This window comes from Dasypus novemcinctus, chromosome 11 (genome assembly GCF_030445035.2).
Source record: "Dasypus novemcinctus isolate mDasNov1 chromosome 11, mDasNov1.1.hap2, whole genome shotgun sequence".
Classification (NCBI taxonomy): Eukaryota; Metazoa; Chordata; class Mammalia; order Cingulata; family Dasypodidae; genus Dasypus; species Dasypus novemcinctus.
In genome coordinates this window covers 28721371-28741868 of record NC_080683.1, presented here as the reverse complement: position 1 = coordinate 28741868, position 20498 = coordinate 28721371, and the positions used below count along the sequence as shown (strand labels likewise).

Sequence of the window (20498 nt, the reverse complement as noted above, 5' to 3'; positions counted from 1 at the left end):
GGAGGGGGTAAGGTCACCCTCTTGCTAGAAGGCAGGGATGAAAGGAAAAAGAAAAGAGCCAGAAAGTAGTATGTCAGAGTTAAAGCTTGCAGTTTACCCCCACAACTCTAAATCCATGTCATTCACTCTGAAAACAGTGAGCGTGTGGATGCAGGAATCTTTGCATTCATTGTAGAATGTTATTTCCATGCATTCCTAAAGCCATGCTTTCCATATCAGGACCTGCTCAGCAAAGTTCCAATTTCTGAACAGATACCTTTTCAGTCTATTTTAACCCATTTGGTGTGTCTGGCATGTGCACATGATTCAGTTCAATGTGTTAAATTATTTAGGTAATGTCTATTTGCTTTTGAAAGAATAAATAACAGGAAGGCTTTTTTTTTAGTAGAGCAAATGCCAGTGTTTTACAGAAATGAAAAACAGCAATTAGATATTTCTCCACATTTTTGTTAGCATAAAATACCCTGTTACTTTAAGTTGCTGTATTAAAATGTTTCTCTAAATTTGCATTAAAGTTTTCTCATTTTAAGTTAAAATAATCACTTGTACTCTGAATACTATACTAAATACCCTGTACAATAGGGCAGTAGATTTGATTTATATACTACAGACGTGTTGCTTGTGGATATTACCTACTATATCTTGACAATTAGCAATAATTTAAATCCTGAATTCCTCTAATCAACCTAGGGGATGGATGCTTATTATTTTTCATATTTTAAGCAATAATTAACCCAAATGCAATATATAAGTTGTTACATTTTACATAGGTTAAGCAAACTGCCTAAAGCATTTTCCCAAATTAAAAAAAAACAACAACCTTTTCTCTCTCAGAAAAGAACGTGGACTTATGAACCTGATTTGGAGTGGAGGGGGTTAGAATTATGGGCTTTATTTTCTTTGCATTTGAATTTGTTTTAAGGTTATACATTGCTAACACTGTGCATATTACTAAATATTCATCAGCAACTTTTTCTTTTACTAAGGCAGCTTTACTATTGTATTCAATGAAAAAGCAAAGGTTTTAATTGTGATATAATTCTAATTCTAATTCTCCTGGTTAGATTTCCTTAGTTTTTGAAGTCAAGGGTGTATTTCAATGTTTTCTTTAGTTTTGTTTTATATTGTTTTGGTTTTTGTGGTTTTCCCCATTAGGACAAAAACTATGCTTACACTCAATGATTTATTATGCTTAGCCTTAATGTTACTTTTCAGTAGGATGGTAATTGCTTAATTTGATCAATTACATTTTGACTGATAAGTTGGGTTATATTTATTTATACACTTGTAATAGTTACCAAAACAAAATATTGGAATGAGACATTTTACCTCATCTTTTGTTCAGTTTTATTGTTTGCATGCTTATCAGTCTTTCTAAATATTTTCCTATGAAAGAAAGAAACATTCAAAGCATTTTGATCATATTAAAATACCTTATTTATATCTGATTAAAATTATCTTAAAATTTGTTTTTATAGCACTATATGCATAGACAGTTGAAAAGTTTGTACATAATATAATTTTGTAAAAGGCAAATTGAATTCCAGTTTGGCTAAGAAAGAAGATTTGATTCTAATTATTTAGTGGTCTTTTCGGAATTACTCTGATTAGTTTGTGTGATAAACATTGTGTATCTTATTTTAGTGTTAACTCATTCCATAAATGCGAATCCCGATTAATCCACTTGAGTGCAGTCTACTTTGCGTGAAGCACAAAGTATACCCTATGGAGTACTAATGCAACATACAACAGTTATGACTTGCTTACATAGTAAAATTAAAGACATTACTCAAAAACAGTTCTAATATTTAAAGCATCGAGATGTTAAATATGTACTAGTTTACTCACTAACCTTGTGTTCAAGAATTCATAATATTTTCCATTGTTTAATATGTCTTTCTGATGGAGGTATAGAAAACCTGATCCCTGACTCTTACTCATTTATGATATGGTTTTATAGTGTGGTTTGACAAAGTGTTTTCAGCTCTTTATGCCTTGGATACTTCCCATTTTATGTTCTCCCATTAATTCTCTATTAAAAAGTCTGTTTTCTTTTTGGGGCTCAAAATTGAATAACATAATTGTAAATCATAACCATAATATTTATTGTAAAGTTAAAATGAGTACTGAAAATCAAATTACTAAAAAAATTAAACACATACAAAGGGATTTTAAAATCAGGTGAATATCTGTCAATGAGGTATAATACAGTAGAACCTAGTGGCCAGAGTGCATTGAGCAGTTTGTCATCGGCACTCTGGCAAAGTTTTTAACATTCTCTCCTTCTGTACTGTTCACTGAAACAGATATCTCCAGATACACATGCTGGCCAATTCATTGTACTTTGACCTTGCAAGATTTTGCAGTGATGGCCTTGTTTATCAGAGTAATGCAACCCTTAATGCCAGTCTTCTGAGTTAGTCTCCTTCAGACTACCCAGGCTTACCCTTTCTTCTCATCAGTAAGGTGTCCACTGTGTGGCAGAGCTGGCTTACAGCGGCAGTGTAAGTACAGGAGGAAAACCCTTCCTGGTAATTATTGCATAAGACCAATTGGATACAGTGTTTTAAAAATCACTTCTGCCTCTTTGCATTGGAAATAAGCATGTCAGCAGTGTTATTATCAAACATGCAGGCATGATATATGAGAGGCAACTCGGTTGAAGGGGAAAAAATTACACTGGGAGCTTTGAGACTTCTTGCCCCTACTTCAGAGTGATGTTGGAAACAGGATTGTTTTGACACAAGCAGACCAGAAGGGTGGTCACACAAGGCATTGACCTGAACAAAGAATAACTAATGCATATTCGTTGTGTTTATCTTAGGAAATCAGGAAATGTTACTGCCTTAGATGACTTTGGTTTCTCTGTCTAGAACACTGGTCTCCCAGTTTATACTCTACAAGTCTGTTTGGGTCGGTTGGGTTTATTCTACAATTTAAAAATTTACATTTGTATACAGTCGTGGATTATGATTAGAATGCCTTGTTACACACTTGCCTGCATGCACAATAGAAGAGTATGGATTCTGTGCTACTTGCTTTGGTCACTCTTGAGAAGCGTGGCCATGCCATCTGGTAAAGAGCAGAACCAAGGTTCTTAGGACACAAAGGTAATGTTGAATAAGGAAGTACAGGAAATTATACACCAGACTAAATTAGTTTTAAGGCTTCTGGACTTTAGAAGTTTTGTGTTTCTGGTGTCAGACCATTTTAGCCATGGCAGCCAAGATAGTATTGAGTAGGAAAAAAAACACACACACACACACAAACTGGATGTTCAATTTTCCAGAGGTTTCCTGTGTTTATTATTGTAGACTGTGATTTATTAAAACTGTCTTACTTCTTCAAGCAGACCACGATTTCCTCTGTGCTACTGAGGCTAAGATATATGAGGTTTGTGCAAGGAGTCTGTGAATGAGACAGGGTTATAGTACCCAGGCTACAGTGCCATTCATAGCTGGATACAACTCTTTCACCCAGGGTTGTCAGGAAGAGCTCTCTTCTCATTTTTTCTCATTACTGAATTTATGAACATATTACCTTTAAGAGGAGTTACTGCTCAAATTGAGTTTTGAGTTATAGGGTCCAAAACCACATTATTTACATTTTTGTAGTAATCGATGGCATGTGTTGAAGAAATTGTATGTTCTATGTTCATTTTTCCCACTGCGCTCCTGCTCCATCTAATCTGGCCAGTGGAGGTTGTAGACAAATAACTTCTGACATTTCCCACTTATTTTGAACAGATATAAATGGGTCCTGGTTGGTGGTGAGTGTGGGGCATATAAAAACAAAAAACACCTTCAAAAATATATTTTAAAAAACGTACTCAGCAAACTTTATTTGTGAGCAGGAAAAAACAAATGAGGGTTATCGGTCCATAAGTTTCAGTCTGTTCCATGGCAAAATTTCACATAATTTATTAAGCAGAGAATTTATGAACATGAATATACTCAGAAACATTCAGGATTACCAAGAAGAGTATATACCAACATATCCCCATTTGTTTGTTGAAAGTATTTCTAGAGTGGTAAGGAAAAGGAACACTATTAGACACTGTGAATCTGTATTTTAGAAAGATTCAACTATCTTGATGATACCTATATGACTAAGGCAGGAAATATCAGCAACACTAATATTTTTCAAACATTTAGTTTTGATCAGTGAAACTTTTTCTGCCCTGGGTGAAATTTTATGTAGACTTTCAATTTATGACATAGACAGGAAAATGACCATGAAGCATTTGTATAAATACCTCCCAAAGCTTTGGGAAGGTTCCTAGCAGTGAATTCACCTGGTCATATGCTTTTGGAAAATTTACAAGTTAGATGTTTTGTAATTTTTTCCTTAAAGATGTGCTCTTCCAGACTGTAATCATTTCAGGCCCATAGAACCCAGATTCACCTCTGAATAAAAATAAATGGTGGCTCTGGATAAAAATAAATCGAAGCAGAGGTAGAGACCCTGGAATGGTCTTGTCGGTCTCCCCCTAAGCCCCAGCAGCAAGCCTCTGTGGCTGAAATCGACTGTGACTCCTGAGTATGCTGATGTCTAGCATATCCTGGGAAACTAACTGGGTGATCTTCTTCATCCTTAATACCTCTATTCTAATTCCTTTTCTCCAGAAACCTGCATTGGGTTTTTTAAAAGTTTAAAGAAATAATGCAGATGAAGAACTTACCATATACAGACTTAACCTAGAGCCTGGGACAAATTAAACATTTGCTTTTTATCATTATTTTCATCGTTACTAATAATAAAATATTAGAATTAGTGGAGAAAAAGAATTATGATCCAAAGTGGATTGAATTTAATGTGAATTCAAACTAGAATTAGGCGCTAAAACTGAGGTTAAAGACATTTCAAATTAACAAACACTTGCCAAATGCCCCTTTTATGCAAAGTTCTCATGGGGCTTATAATTTAGCCAGGAAGAAAAAGATATAAATCAATGTAAATTTCATAAAATTTGATAAAAGCAGTGCTAGACATATGCACAGTAAACTATAAGGCATGGAAACATCTAAACCAGGCTGGTTGAGAATGTCTTAGAAAAAGGAATTTCTAAGAATTAATGAAATCAGTTAGGTAGATTGTAAAAGGAGGAATGGTATCAGGCAGATGGAATGATGTATGTGAAGGAACAAAGATGTAAAGAAGCATGGTACAGTATTGCAAATTTTGTTATGGCTAGAAGTAAGCTGGGAGCACTTCAAATAGCACTAGATTAGCTGTTTAGGGAGAAATAGGAGTCTGAAGTTCTAAAGACCTTCAACTTGTTTGGTTGACTACTATTCTAGAATTTTAACAGTGGGGAGAGGAAAGTAGGGCTTGAATTGGGAAACAGATAAAATCTTGTTGTAAGGCTGTGTTCAGCTATATAGTCATCATAGGTATGCTGTTCAGGTTTGACCAATTTCCTGGAGTCCCATAAACTGGGGGAGGTGTGCCCTGACCATGGCACTTTGAATGAAGATGTTGCTCATTATAAAACATGAGAAAAATTTTTATTCCAAAGGGCTTATTTGGGTTGAAGAAGGAATCTACTCCAAAACTTATTCCACACCCCACTCTAGAACATGACTATGAATCACTTGAGGAGCTCATTGAACATGCAGATTTCCAGTTTCCACACTCAGAGATTTCGATTCACTGCAATTGATGTGTTACATCACTTAGTATTCTGAAATCTTTCCAGATAATTCTGGCTGAGGCAGTCCTCAGATCACAGTTTTTGAGACACACACTCTAAGTACACTCACTGGACCCTTCAATAAGTCCTAGGCATTCTGCCCATACCTATTGTGGGAATGGGTTTTCTCAGATACTGCCAGGATTTTTTCCCAATACCTCTGGTTCTACACAGAGCTTAGCTAAAAAGATGAAGGTCCTAAATGTTTTTACAGTCCTAATAAGTATTGGAGTCCCACAGGATCCAGGGTAGATAACAATTTTTATAATAGGATATACATTCACAATGTTAGAGTAATGAAAAAGCATTCTGATCTTCATTTGTGCTTCAAATATAACACTAAAAGTATTCAATTTTTATGCTAACACTGGGCTGTGGAAATCTTTCACTTTCCTTACCCATCCAAATGTCTTATACCCCACATCTGTTTTAGAGCTTCTTTCTCTAAATGTCTTCTTTTTCTTCATGCCCCTTGGGTTCTGTATACCTTTATCTAGTTCCCTTATTCAGTATCAGAGTGGGTACCTGTCTTGGACTGACAGAGACAGTGTATGGGGGGAGAGCTTAGGGAAGAACTAGGCTGACAATTGACCAAGTTTTCTTTGAAGGATAGTGAGGGTCATGGAAGGTGAGCTCATGGAGAGTCCTCAAAAACTATGCCCCAACTCCTATTCTGATTGACCTTTTTGTACTTCCACAAAAGATACCAATGTTAATTGTGCTATTCAAATATCCATTCTATTATAACCTATCCATCAGTATCTTTATTTTCTATTGGATACCTCTGGAAATGTTGTTAAGTGTAGCCGTGTTGTCTCTTTCAACAGTATTTCTAGTTCTGGGAACATGGAATTTTCCAAGGAGCAAGCATTAGATATGATTCAGTCTTTTTCCTCTTCAAGTCTCAGAGATTGTTTTGTCTTGAGAATAGGTGGCTGCTATTAATGCCTCATCACTCCAAGTGTAGGAATTGTAGGAATCCCTCTAACTGATATGTTTTAGACAGTTCAGTGTAATCTCTCAGGCTAAGGTCAGAGAATCACTAGGGGACATATTGCCAATCACTCAAAGTATATTTATTTGGGGGACACATTTTAAGAAAAAGAAAATATATTGCCCAATACAAAATTAGTTGTGAAAATTAATGTTCATTTTGATGCTAAATAAAATCACAAATGGTTAAAAATAATCGAATACCTCAAAGTCAAAATTCAAAGAGAAGAAAACGTATTTTTAAAAGATTTAATTAACTTCTGATGTTACTTGATAATATCATACATTTTCCCAACATTTTGGCTGCATATTCTTTGCTTGCCTTTGTATAGAACAACACTTATAAAATGAGAATAGAGTGAGAATAGAGAGATGATTCTGTCATCTCTCTAGCACCGATAATGAAGTTTTAAAAATTATTGACAGTTCAGAAAAGTGTCTTTGAGTTTAATACTTCATTATTGGTGTTGGGGATTGAATTATGCCCTTCACACACACACCAAAATGTTCAAGTCTTAACTCCTAGTCCTGTGAATGTGAACCCATTTGTAAATAGGTTTTTGAAAATCATACAGTTAGTTAAGATGTGGACTTATTTGCAAATAGGATCTTTGAAGCTCATATTTAGATGAGGTCAAATTGAATCAATTTGGCCCCTAATCCATATAAGCAAAGGAATTTGACACAGAAGCCAAAAGTCATCAGAAACCAGAGGACCAGACGCAAGGAGAGAGAGATCACTATGTAATGGAGGATTGCTGTCACCAGTTTCTATACACTTCTGTTCTGCCAATACCTTGGTGCTGGACCTCTGTCCTTCAAAACTGTGAGAAGAAAAATTACTGTTGTTTAAGCCAACCAGGATGTGACATTTTTCAGGCCAAGGTGCAATCTGATACTTTAGGGTGTTAAAAGACCTGTAAGCCCACCCACAGATTTATATTTGTTTTAGAAGAACAACTATGGCTTTATGCCATTCACACAGAAGAACTGAGATATACTCCCTTTTCTGTAACTTTCATAAAAGATTAAAATGTAAAATATGTATGGTGCATTTATAATTTCATATTATGTTCATTGAGTATATTCCTGACAGAGAAAAAATTCATTTGGACTTGACATTGATGAAAACTGCTCTATAAACTTATAATTTTATATACATTTTGTTTGGAAGAATTTTACACAGACCAGCTTCAGATTCAATACATTGAAAACATTTTTCCCCTCAACTATTTACCTATATCTGGTGCCAGATTCTGTGGGGTGTGATGACTGCACTCTTGAGATAATTTTCATGTAAGGTGACGTTGAGTCCTTTATTTTATATCCAGTACTCTTGAAGAACATAGACATTGTGAGCTCTCCCAAATGACTCAGTCTTTACCTGATTTCACATATAAAGAAACATAATATGGCAACCTAAAGAAATTGAAATAGTATGCCAAGCAAATACATGTCACTTAAAGAGAATGAATAAGTATTCAAGCTGTTAAATATTAAAGCAACAATTTATATAATTCCTTTCTTTCCCTCTACTTTCTGTACCTCTTAATGACCTGAGAGCCTCTCAATAGTAAAAGCTTCTTATAGCCTCCAATACATGCTGTTCAAGCACCAGCTTGTCCTTTCCCAATCACATTACTATTTAGATCATTTCAATTTTCTGGCTCTCTCTTTCTCTTTATTTTACCACTTCTCAGGTCCTAGATCCCTACCTAATCTACCACCACAAGACATCAAGTCCAGAATTCCTCTTAGACAGCATGGTAGGGAAAATTTTGAAGTGGAAATGGCAAGGTTCTTTTTAGCAGGTGAGTGAAGTGAAGGAGGAAACAGTGGATAACACATCTATCGATGATGCTTGACTCATTCATGTTAACTGGACTAAGGCAGAGAGGAGAAGAATTATAATCTATATTTAGATTACCAAGAACTAATTGTAAATGATGTGGTCAAGTTATTTAATTTTGTATTTTTTCTGGAATTTAAGAACAAATAAAGGACAAATATAGAGCATGGCATGATGGAGTCCCTTAGGAAACTGTTTCTCACAAGAATTTCAGATTCTACTCTGAACACTTTCTCCACTTAAGAAAAATACTAACTTAAACTCTTAGTATTCTCATTTTCAGCAGAGCACCAAAGATGTACTGAACAATTTTTATGGCGATGCAAAAACCAAAATATTCTCTCATATACTTTACAACCTTATTAGTGACTAATCATTTATTAAGTTGAGTTAATAAATGTAGATGTTTTATATAACTTAAATGTATATAAGAGACTTTCAAATATAATTTTAGTAATAAATGCAACTCTGGAACTTGGAGACTTATACAATGTGGAATATTTGTAATCAAATTTGTTCTGGGAAAGGAAACAAAAATGTTAATTGTCAACGTTATAAATGAATAGGAGTCCATTTTTCTCAAAAATAAAAATAGGAAAGTTTTAAATGTATCTTCATCATAATTAAATCATGAATAGTTGTTTAACCTTAATTATACATCCAGTGCAACATATATTCAGTTGGAAATGAGCAATCTTTTATGCAGCGAATATTCTGGTTTCTCAATCAACTGTTCTTTTGAAGAGGAGTAAGGAATGATAGATATTTTTGCTTTTAATTTCACCAGATTGAAAATGAAAAAAAAGGCATGTTTGAAAAAAAGTTTAGAATTAATTTCTATAAAAAAATTCACCCCATAATTATTTGAACTATTTTAATAAACAAGCATGTTATATATTTAGGGTTTTTAAACCCCTTCCTTTTACTCTACACTAAAAAGTTCAAATTACTGCAGCAAAGGAATATATGTAACACTATCGTGACAGTTAAAGTTTTTTCTGAATTCCAGAAAAGATCATGTTCTTGGAGTTAATCCATTCCTGTGAGTGTGGGACTCTTTGATTGGTTTGAATTCAGTTGGGGGCCATTGACTGGAGGGCCATAGTGAGGCATCATCAAGGTTGGGCCTTGACTTTCTTGCAGGAGTCCTATATAATTGGAGAAACGGGCAGAGACACACAGAGAAAGAGAGCAACCATTTTACCCTGCCATGTGAGAGAGGCTCCTGGATCACCTATAGCTGCAGAAAGACGGAGAAACCCCAAGGAGCTGAGAGAGCAGCCCGAAGGTGAAGAGATGTAGCCAGGAGAGAGACGACCATATGCCTGATCTCCTATAGCTGATCTTAGGGAGAAAGTGAGCCTAGAGGAAAGAGCAGAGACCAGAGGTCATTTTGCCTTGCCACACGGCAGGCGCCCAGGATCTTCCAGCAGCTGACTTTAGGTGGGACAGCATCTCTTATGGCTTGATGTGAACATTTTCAAAGCCTTGGTACTGTAAGCTTTTACCTTAATAAATTCCTATTATAAAAACCAAACCATTTCTGTTGTTTTGCATTGGTAGTCTTTAGCAAACTAAAACAACTATGTACAGGTTTGCTTGATTAAAATCAGGCTGCTGGGATGTTTACATTTGGCTTAAAGAAGGTGTAACAAATATTTGTCATTATTTTAGTTTTGGATATAAAGAAAAATTCTTCCTTGTCTGTGCTCCAAGCACTTAAGATCATGTGAGATAACATTATTTTTCAACTTAGTGTATATGTAATACAGATTATATATATTATATATACATACACAGACACACATTCACACGGTGTCAGTATATGTATAAATACACACACACATGCACATATAGCTTCCTTATTAGTCAGTGTATTCCTTAAGGGTAGAGACTGTATCTGGTGACTTTTCTATTGATTAATATTAGCTATGTAGTGTCTAAAAAGATTGAAACAAATCAATATTCAAATACTGAAACAGATTTTTAAAAATTGGTTAAGGTTTCATGATATTTTTAATTGCATTAACTTTATATCTCCCAATTATAAAGTTAATAATCTCTTTGAAAAAAAATCAAAACTTCTAATATTACTCCCTTCTATTAAATTTATGAGAAACTGTTTTGCCATTGTTTATTATTACAAAATGCATATACATTATCTTGAAATTCCAGCAATCTCATAGCTAATGGATGAGACAAGGCATTAACCACCTTCAGACTACATTTTAGCTATTACCCCAATCTGGAGAATACATTTAAAGCCTAAGTATTTTAGGAAAGATTGCAATATTCATTAATTATAATTAGTAAACAATATTTAGTAAGTTATTTAAATATGTATAATGTGAATATCCAAATTTAATGGCCCCATGATGGGTCAAGTAGCAAATAAAAAAATCTGTAAACTATATGCTTATTACCTTCTAAGCCCTGTGATCCTTTGCCTCTCTTCAAAACTTTTGCAGAATGTTTCACAACTATTATTATTTGAATCTGTATCAAAATGTGGATACCTAGGAAATTGATTAACCATGGTCTGACATGTTTTGTTGGTTGCAGAGACATAGGTATCTCTTTTCCCAAACTATGGCCAGATAATGGCAAAATATGTTATCAACTAAATCATTGAGATTTTTTTTAATGATCTTAAATGGAAAACCACAGCAAAAACTTAAAAATATGCTAAATAAAACCAGATGTAGAAAGGCTCTGTTAAAATGTCAAAACAAAGCCCTGTAAAGGAAAAGCTCTATTACCATTTGACTAATAGTTGAATCTGTGGCATTGAACCAATATTAAGATTGAGCGATAACATAACCCCCCAAGAGTAAAAAATGAAATTACATTAAAGCAAGGATTTTATATCTTTAATTGAAACCTGATCTATTTTATTCATTGTAATAAAATTATATCCTATCAGGATTTTCTAAAGCTTTCTGCATTAACTTGCCTTTGTTGGCTAAATTAAGACAGAATACTATTATTTTCTAAATGTCCCCATTATAATGTGGATTTTTTTAAAAAAGAAAAAGGTACAATTTATTTTGGATTATAGTTAATGTATTCTTTATAATTTCATTAGGATATCATCAATGATTATCAAAGTTCAGTCTTTATGACCTGGGAATCTGGTTACTATTCTCTGTATATTTTTTAGTTCTTTCTGATCAAAACATCTCTTAAAAGGGATCATTATTTGTTTCTTATTTAAAAGTCTTATTAACTCAAGGTTTTAGTTAAACAACATGTAGAATGAAACAATTCCTTACGGGTTAATCTGATCTATGATTGTTATAGATTAAAATTTCCTTTGTGTCCTTTATGTTCTTTCATGACTTACTTCCTTGCTTACCCAAATCTGTATATTGATTACATAAGCACTGATTATTAATTTTTGTTATTATATTAATATAAATGTCTTATGTTAATTAAATGTCTCTAACATGTTATATTTAGTTATGCTTAGACATTACTAATATCTATTAACATTTTTCTCTAGCACGAGTATTATTTTAGATTTCATTGCTTGTCCCCAAACTAGTATTAGTTACTTATCCTTTTGACTTAAATTAGGGTTTAATGCTCTCATTTTAAAATTATAATTTATATGTCCAAATGTGCATATGCCTCTGTGGGTGTGAGAGAGAGAGAGAAAGAGGAGAGAGAGAGAGAGAGTGAGAAAGGTTTCAGCATCCCAGAAAATGTATAACAGATCAATGCAATAACTAACATCAAGCACAAAAGGCAGGTTCATAGAGTTGTAATCAAAACTATTTTGAAATATGTACCAATGTTAAATCTTTGAAAAGAAAAGCTATCATGGTGAGGTTTACACTTTTTAATAATGTCTTCTCCTTATACTACTAGCCACTGTGTCCTATTACTTTTTCTTTGAGAGTTCTATTCCCAGTGCCATTTCTCCACTCAAGAACTTGTCAGAAGCTGAGTTCTCAGAACTGCCTGAAAATTGCCTCTCTTGCCCTTTGCACCTCCCTCAGATTAATCTTTTGAATGTACTATATTTATCCCAGTCTTCTCCTAATTCAACACCCACTCCCCATGGCTTTTCACTGCTGTCATGATAAATTCTGGAATCTTTGCAATAATTTGATTCAACTCAAAGACACATCACAGTGTGTGGCCCCCTGACTTCATTTGTAATCTAATCCCCATTATTTACCAATAACCTCTAGCCAGATAATGTGCTCCCACTTCTACACCCGTCCTTTCCTCTTTCAGTGTTCCAGTTTTTGTAGCAGTGTTATGAATTACCTCAGAACTTAGTCGTGTAAATAACTATTAATTATACTCACTAATTCTGTGGGCTCGAAAGTTGAACAAGGCACAGGGGGATGAGTTATCTCTGATCCACGGTGTCTGGGTTCTCAGCTAGATGAGTCAAGTGCTGGAGACTACAGTCATCTGAGGACTCCTTTAGTCACAAATCTAATGGGTGAGGCTGGCTGTTGGCTAGGGGCCTCAGTTCCTCTTCAAGTGGGTCTCTCCATGTGGCCACTTGCTGTGGCCTCTCTGAATAGGCTAATTTGGGTGCTTTCATAGCATGTTGGCTGGTTTCCCCTCAGCAGCTTCCCCAAACTAGGAAGCCATATGGAAGCTGTATCCTTTTTATGACCTAGCTTCAGAACGCCAGTTTTATTTCCACTGTACTCAATTGATTGGAGCAATCACAAGCCTACCCAGGTTCACAGGGAGGGGAAATAAAGTTCAAGTCTTGATGGGTAGTGATGAAGTTCTGGAAGAGCATATGGGTCAGAAATATTACTGTGTGCATTTTTTGTTTGTTTGTTTTTTGCTTTGGGAACTATAATATGCCACAATCAGGGACTGCAATTTGTATCCCACATTCTCTTTTAAACTTTTCTAGACCACTGCCGGTTGTACCAACTCTTCCGTATTCTCTTATTTACAACCAGTGTGTTCCTTTGAATTGCTGACATTCCATGTGTATTTGTTTTATTTTCCCATCTATACCGTAAATTACTTCAGTGCAGAGACTGTACCTTTCTGTGTTTGAGTTTCCCCAAAGAATCTAGCACAGAACTCTGCATATTAGTAGGTGTAGGATAAGTATCTGGATTACAGTCAAATAGGCTAAGAATGAAATGAAAGGTTGGTTTATGCATTGCATATGAATCTGATAGTCTTTGTACAAGATGCAGCTGTGGGGAGGGCAGTCATGGATGCAATCCCTTAGACATAAATGTGTGGCAATCACATGTTAGATGCAAATAAATTATTTGGACTGAATGAAACTTGCAAACATAAATGTTAATGAGGCATGTTGGCAGTCAAAAGGAGGCACATTTTATTTCTTAAATATTTAATTTCAGATTTAATATGTATTTTTAAACTTATTTAATCAAAATTATATTCTTTGAAAATATTGAATTTAATTCTTATTGGCATATAATTAAGATTTAATAAGACCAATGGACCACTAAGAGTAAATAGTGCTATACACATTTGAAAAAATATAAATGATTGCTATATTTTCAATAAAAATAGTTTGGACTAAAATCAATATATGATTATTTTAACATTTCAAGCCTTGGTATATAGAGAATAATAAACAGACTTCCTAATTCCATTCCCACATGGAGGATACCAATTTTGCTCTGGTGTAACCTGTCACAGCTTTCTCCATGATCATTTTGTGTACTTCTCATTGTTTATTTATAATTCCTTATATTACTTTTCATGCCATAATTTATACAAACTTCATGGTTATATCAAGGGTAATTTCTCTATGTGATGATTATAGGATTTGATCACCACTTTTTTATTTAAGAGACTAATTTCTAGATTTTGTGGCAAACTAGTAAATTTGATAATTTAATTCAAAGCTGATATTTTTATAGATTCACAAAATGAAATCTTGACAGCCTGGCTTAAATTTTCCTGTTGTATACTCCACTGCATTCGTTTTTTCATGTTATAAAAGATAGTATGGCATAAAACCTTATGACCAGAATTAATTGAAAGACCCATACTAACCAAGTAATGTACTGAATCTCAGCCTTGTTAAATTAGTGTAACAGAAACATGCAATTTATATTTTACTAAATAATGTAAATTATTATATATTGAAAATTATTACTACAACCCAATTTAAACAAAAATTTTCACGTGGGAATAAATGTGTATCATATTGCCTTTAAAATTCTCCTTAAATAGAGTATGAATTAGAGTGGATTTGCTGATATTCTACTATGGAACTATTTGAGTAGTAATGGAAGAAACTGTAGCATTGATGTGGAGAAAGTGGCCATGGTAGCTGCTGAGGGTAGGGAAAGGGAAGAAGAGATATGATGTGGGGGCATTTTCAGGACTTGGAGTTGTCCTGGGTGGTACTGCAGGGACAGATGCTGGACATTGTATGTCCTGCCATGGCCCACTGGGTGGACTGGGGGAGAGTGTAAACTCCAATGTCAACCATTATCCATGTGGTGCAGCAGTGCTCCAAAATGTATTCACCAAATGCAATGAACGTCCCACAATGATGAAAGAGATTGTTGATGTGGGAGAAGTGGGATAAGGAGAGTGGGGGGTATATGGGGACCTCTTATATTTTTGAATGTAGCATTAAAAAAATAATAGGAAAAAAAGAGATATAGTGTAAGATTAAAAAAATAAAATAAAATTCTCTTTAATCTCTAGAATCTTTGAGGTTCAGCTATGACATGGAAGGAAGAAAATGATGATTTCACTAGTGAAAGTAATGGAGTTCAGAATTCTGAATACTTGTAATCGCTCCTGTTATGTGAATAACTTAATCTCAGGTCTGGTAATTATATATCAATGGCACTAACTACATTTTTTAGCTACATTGGCATAGTTTTGTTTTTGCTAACCTTAATTAATAGAATATAAATTCACTTGTAGTTATAACCTACCTGAACATCTAGAGGCATGCTTGATAGAATTCTTAAAGTTACATATTTATATATAAATTTTATGTATTTAAGATGGCTGATCACACTGAAGTGATGAAAGGCATTCGTCAATATCCAGGAGTTCGATATCCTGTCCTGACTCCTAATCTTCAGGGTTTTCACCAAGCTGTAAGTGTGCTACAAATTTTTCTGAAGTTGATATGGCTTTTATTGTCTTAAAGATCTTTACAAAGTTAAAACAGTGTCACATGTAACTCACTTATTATTCTACATAAATACTGTGCTACTATACTAACACGAATGCATGGAAGTCAGTAGCATGGCATTGTTGGGGACTAAAGGTCTCCAAACAAATGATCCTTTTAGTTTAACCCTTCAAGGATCAAAAAGTAAAAATTATAATTGCCCATTTTAATGAAATTCACTCAAAAACAGTTTCATTGCTTCCCTCTTAAGTAGGGAATACAGATTATAATGTAAACATTTCTCAATGCAGTGTTATTATTATTAATATCATTGAACTAGATAATTATTTCTGTACACATACAAGAATAATCAGTGCAAGGAGAGTAAAGACTTCAAGTGTGGGAGTTATGTGAGTTTATTGTAAATGTTTTGCAGTAGCTATTTCTGATGTTAATGAAATGTTTTTCCACTTTTGGATTTGAGACTGTGTCACATATAATTGAGGTCATGAGGTATTAGTTGGTATATCTTGTTGGAACCATTTATCTTTCCTTTTCTTTGATTTTATATAATTTTTATGACATTGTAAAGAAAGAATCATGTTAGGAAAACTGTAGATCTTGCTGCCATCCAATTCTAACAAAGTAGGGAATATCTCTACTTTGAAAAGCGATATTAGCCAAAAGGACACCCTCAGGAGAGCTTATATGGGCAAGGAGTAGAGTACAACAAATATTAGGTGGGGAATCAGGCAGGCCTGTCCCGAAAACATGGGTCCAGAAATTTTGTTAGCTGTGGGACATGATGCTAGCTATTTAGCCTCATAGAGTCACATTTTTCTCATCTGCAAAATGGGCATAATAATATCTAGTTTACAGGATTGTTTGTAGATTAAAAATAGGCATCAAAGTACGACAATAGCACTGACTCATAGTAGACATTCAATATATGTTTCTTTATTTTAGATTTTGAAAATTTATATTGGATACAGAGATAGAAAGCGATAAATTTTTAGATGGTAAAAGAAAGATGACAGAATAGCTTTTTTCCCCTTAGTGTTTTAATAGAACCTCAGAAAGAAAGGGGGAACATAGGCAAAGTTCTACAAGTATATTAATAGAGGGTTTCATAGAAAAGACTGGAAAATTAGGAAGCTGAATATTTCAAAATCATGCCCCTGGAAAAGATGATGAAAGGGCCAAAAGGGAAACTTGATTAGGCTAATGTTTGGATTTAAAGATAGGCAAGAGGACTAAGCCCAGAGGAACATAGGGTAGGGCTAGAGCAACCAGACTGTGAGGCTGTAGAAACTAGGTTAACAGACACAGGAGAAGATCTTACGCAAAATCTGGATGAATTGGGTAAAAAAAATTCTATTGAATTATGGGAAGAGAAGAAAAACAGAAAGCATTCACTGTTCCTTATTTTAATAATGAGTTTGAAAATAATGCTTTCTGTAGAAATTAAGTGGTTTTATTGGGGTGCCTAGTATTTTCCATAATTAAGCTTAGAGTACTTGAGTTAGACATGTAATTTAGGAAGGCAAAATTAAATTGGAACAATGCCAATGTGTTTCCAGTGCTTCACAGATTTATGAATGTTACAGTTTCTAGAATTATTCTGTTATTATAAACTACTTTTACATTTAAAATGAGTGTATGTAGAAATATGAGAGGAATTTAATTTTAATTTCTAAGGCAAATGTTAAAGAACACAAGTATGCTAATCTTTCTTCTACAGCTGTCATTTTCACTTTTTAAAATTATTAACTTTTCTTTAAATTGTACATTTTCAGGTTGCTGCTGGAGCCACTGAGATATCAGTTTTTGGGGCTGCATCTGAATCTTTTAGCAAGAAGAATATTAACTGTTCAATTGAAGAAAGCATGAAGAAATTTGAGGATGTCCTTAAGTCTGCAAAGCACATGAATATTCCAGCACGAGGGTACTTACAAAATCCTTCAAAGTCTTAGTTTTATAATTTAAATAGTAAATATCTTTCTTTTCAGTTAACATGTATTGTAAATGCTTATTTATGAGCTATTTAGACATTTGCTGTTCCGATATTTCTTCTTTCTTATAAAAGAAGTTGTAGGTTTACATAAAAATCAAGCGTAAAATATAGAGTTCCCATATACCACCCTATTTTTAACACCTTGTATTAATGTGGTGCATTTTTTGCAACTGATGAAAGGATATTTTTATAACTGCACTATTAACTATAGTTCATGATTTACTGTAGAGTTCACTGTGTTGTACAGTTCTATGGATTAAAAGAAGTATTATAGTAGCATATATATAACCTATCCCCTTAACTACATTCAAATATATATATTTCAATGCTTTTAATTACATTATATTGTTGTGCTGCCACTGCCACCATCCATTCCCAAAACTTTTCCATCATCCCAAAGAGAAACTCTGTACAATTTAAGCATTAAATCCCCATTCTCTCTACCACCCCAGCCCCTGTAATATATTCTAGATTCTGACCCCATGTACTTGCTTATTCTAATTATTTCATATAAGTGAGATCATACAATATTTGTCCTTTCATGCCTGACTTATTTCACATGTTGCCACATGTATCAGAACTTCATTTCAGTTTATGACTGAATAATATTCCACTGCATGTATATACCACATTTTGTTTATACATTCATTGCTTGGAGAGTTGTGTTGCTTTTATCTTTTGGCAATTGTAAATAATGCCGCTATGAACATGGATGTGCAAATATCTGTTCAAGTCCCTGATTTCAATTCTTTTGGGTATATACTTAGAAGTGAGCTTGCCAGGTCATATGGTAATTCTATATTTAACTTTCTGATGAACTATCATACTGTCTTCCACAGTGGCTGCACAGTTTTACATCCCTACCAACAATGAATAAGTGTTCCTGTTTCTCCATATCCTGCCCAACACTTGTGATTTTCCATTTCTTTAATAGTAGCCATTCTAGTAAGTGTGAAATGGTATCTGATTGTGGCTTTGATTTGCATTTCCCTAATGACTACTGATGTTGAATATCTTTTCAAGTGCTCTTTGGCCATTGTATATCTCCTTTGGAGAAATGTCTATTCAAATCTTTAGCCCATTTTTAAATTGGGTTTTTTGTCTTTTTGTTGTTGAGTTTTATAGTATTTCTTTATATAGCCTGGATAATAAACCCTATTTGAATATGTAGTTTCAAAATGTTTTCTCCAATTGTGTAGATTGTCATTTTACTTTAATGATAAAGTCCTTTGAGGCACACAAGTTTTAAATTTTGATGAAGTTCCAATTATCTGTTTTTTCTTTTTGTTGCATGTGCATTGGATGTAAAGTCTAAAATGGAGGGGGGCAGCAAGTGTGCCAGAATCTTTTCATATGGCTGTTTGAAGCAGGATTTTCTTGATTTGGACTTTGTCCACTAAATGCAACCCTTGTTTTCCATAGTTTTGAGGAAGTTTCCTCTGTTGCTTTTGCATGAGGAGAGTTGGAATCATGGCCTTCCTTGGAGCTGGGCCCCCAGTGATCTGAAGCAGCTAATCAAAAGCTGTGATCAGAGATCAGATTGTACACCCCCAGGTCTTGGTAAACCAGGTCTTTATATCCTACCTGGCAGCAGTGAGCTTCTCCAGGAACCAGGCTGAAAATCACATTGCTGCCTACTGTGAGGCTGGGAGATGGGTGACGGTAACTCAAGGTCTGAACCACCAGCTCTTCATACCAGGAGATCCTCCTGTTTACAAGCCACTAAGGAAAACTGACCCAAAATACACAAGTCCAGTTTTCTCTCTCAGGAGTTTAGAAATAGGATACCAAACATAATTACCTGGCTTAAAAGTGCATGTGATTTTGCTGTCTAGTTCATTATTTGAGAGTTCCTAGGATGGGGCTACATGCAGATCAATGAAAAGACATAGCGTTATGTCAAAATGGAAAAATGAAGGAGAATCTTAGCAGCAATGAGAAATATATGGAGAAGGAAAAGAAAGGTAACCTGTTGTTGCTCTTGACTCCTTCTAGGACCCTCAGTTTCAGTATCTGGTGAGACCAGGCTATTCTTGTTGGCTTTATATTCTTTACATTTATTTATTTCTAAGGAATACATTTATTTCTAAGACATTGGTTAGTTTTTTATTGATTATATAAACACTGAGATATAATAAACATAGCATCTGAATAAATTAAAATGAGTAGCATTTGTAAGAGAAGGACTGAATTCTGGAATTCGTCTTAGGTACATGTTGTGCTTCTTTTGGGTGAGGTGAACAATATTCTTAGTAGCAGGAAAAATTCAGTGGTTAATGAGAAAATCAAGTAAATATGATTTTGAATAAGGATATTAGAAAAGTTTTGGAATTGGGCCAAGATAATTTGGAGAGCATGTTGAAACAGCCTACAGCATAGTCCGTGATATTGTTTGTTTTCTTTATGTTTTCACTCCTTTTTTAAAATTAAAACTCTATTCTATATCAATATGTGTTTAAATGTAGAATGTGAGGTTTAAGGTAAAGTAATTCTCATTGGAAAGTTGGAGAAATACATATCTTCAGAAGGAAAGTCCATGTTCACCTTGCCCTTAAAATAAGAAGATTTGTTTTTCTGTTGGGAGATGGATGTAAACATAAATTGAACAAAGTTAACTTTTATCATCTTAGCCTTCCTTTGTAAATAAGTGGTTAATATGATAGTTCTAATAGAAATACTAAATCCTCTTTAACATTCATTGTTGAAGAAGTGAAGATACTTTTGCTAAATATGGTCCTACTTAAAAAGTTCTCCATACTTTGATAAAAAGACCGTAATGCATATGGAAAAGATAACCAAGAAGTGGCTCATTGGAAGACCAAATCTGAAAAGTACAGTGGAAACTTAC

The 20498-nt window shown here is 34.2% G+C and overlaps 1 protein-coding gene across 4 annotated transcripts in view; it reads left to right on the top strand.

Annotated features, from left to right (window-relative positions):
* HMGCLL1 (3-hydroxy-3-methylglutaryl-CoA lyase like 1) overlaps positions 1 to 20498 on the top strand; it is a 176124-nt gene that overhangs the window by 45494 nt on the left and 110132 nt on the right. For all 4 annotated transcript variants that reach the window (XR_011650074.1, XM_004453640.5, XM_004453639.4 and 1 more), the window contains 2 exons: positions 15524 to 15619; positions 17433 to 17581. Coding sequence is in view for 3 of the 4 variants with exons in the window: in XM_004453640.5 (XP_004453697.1) it covers positions 15524 to 15619; positions 17433 to 17581 (245 nt within the window). In the remaining variant the exon portion in view is untranslated. The remainder of the gene's footprint in view (positions 1 to 15523; positions 15620 to 17432; positions 17582 to 20498) is intronic.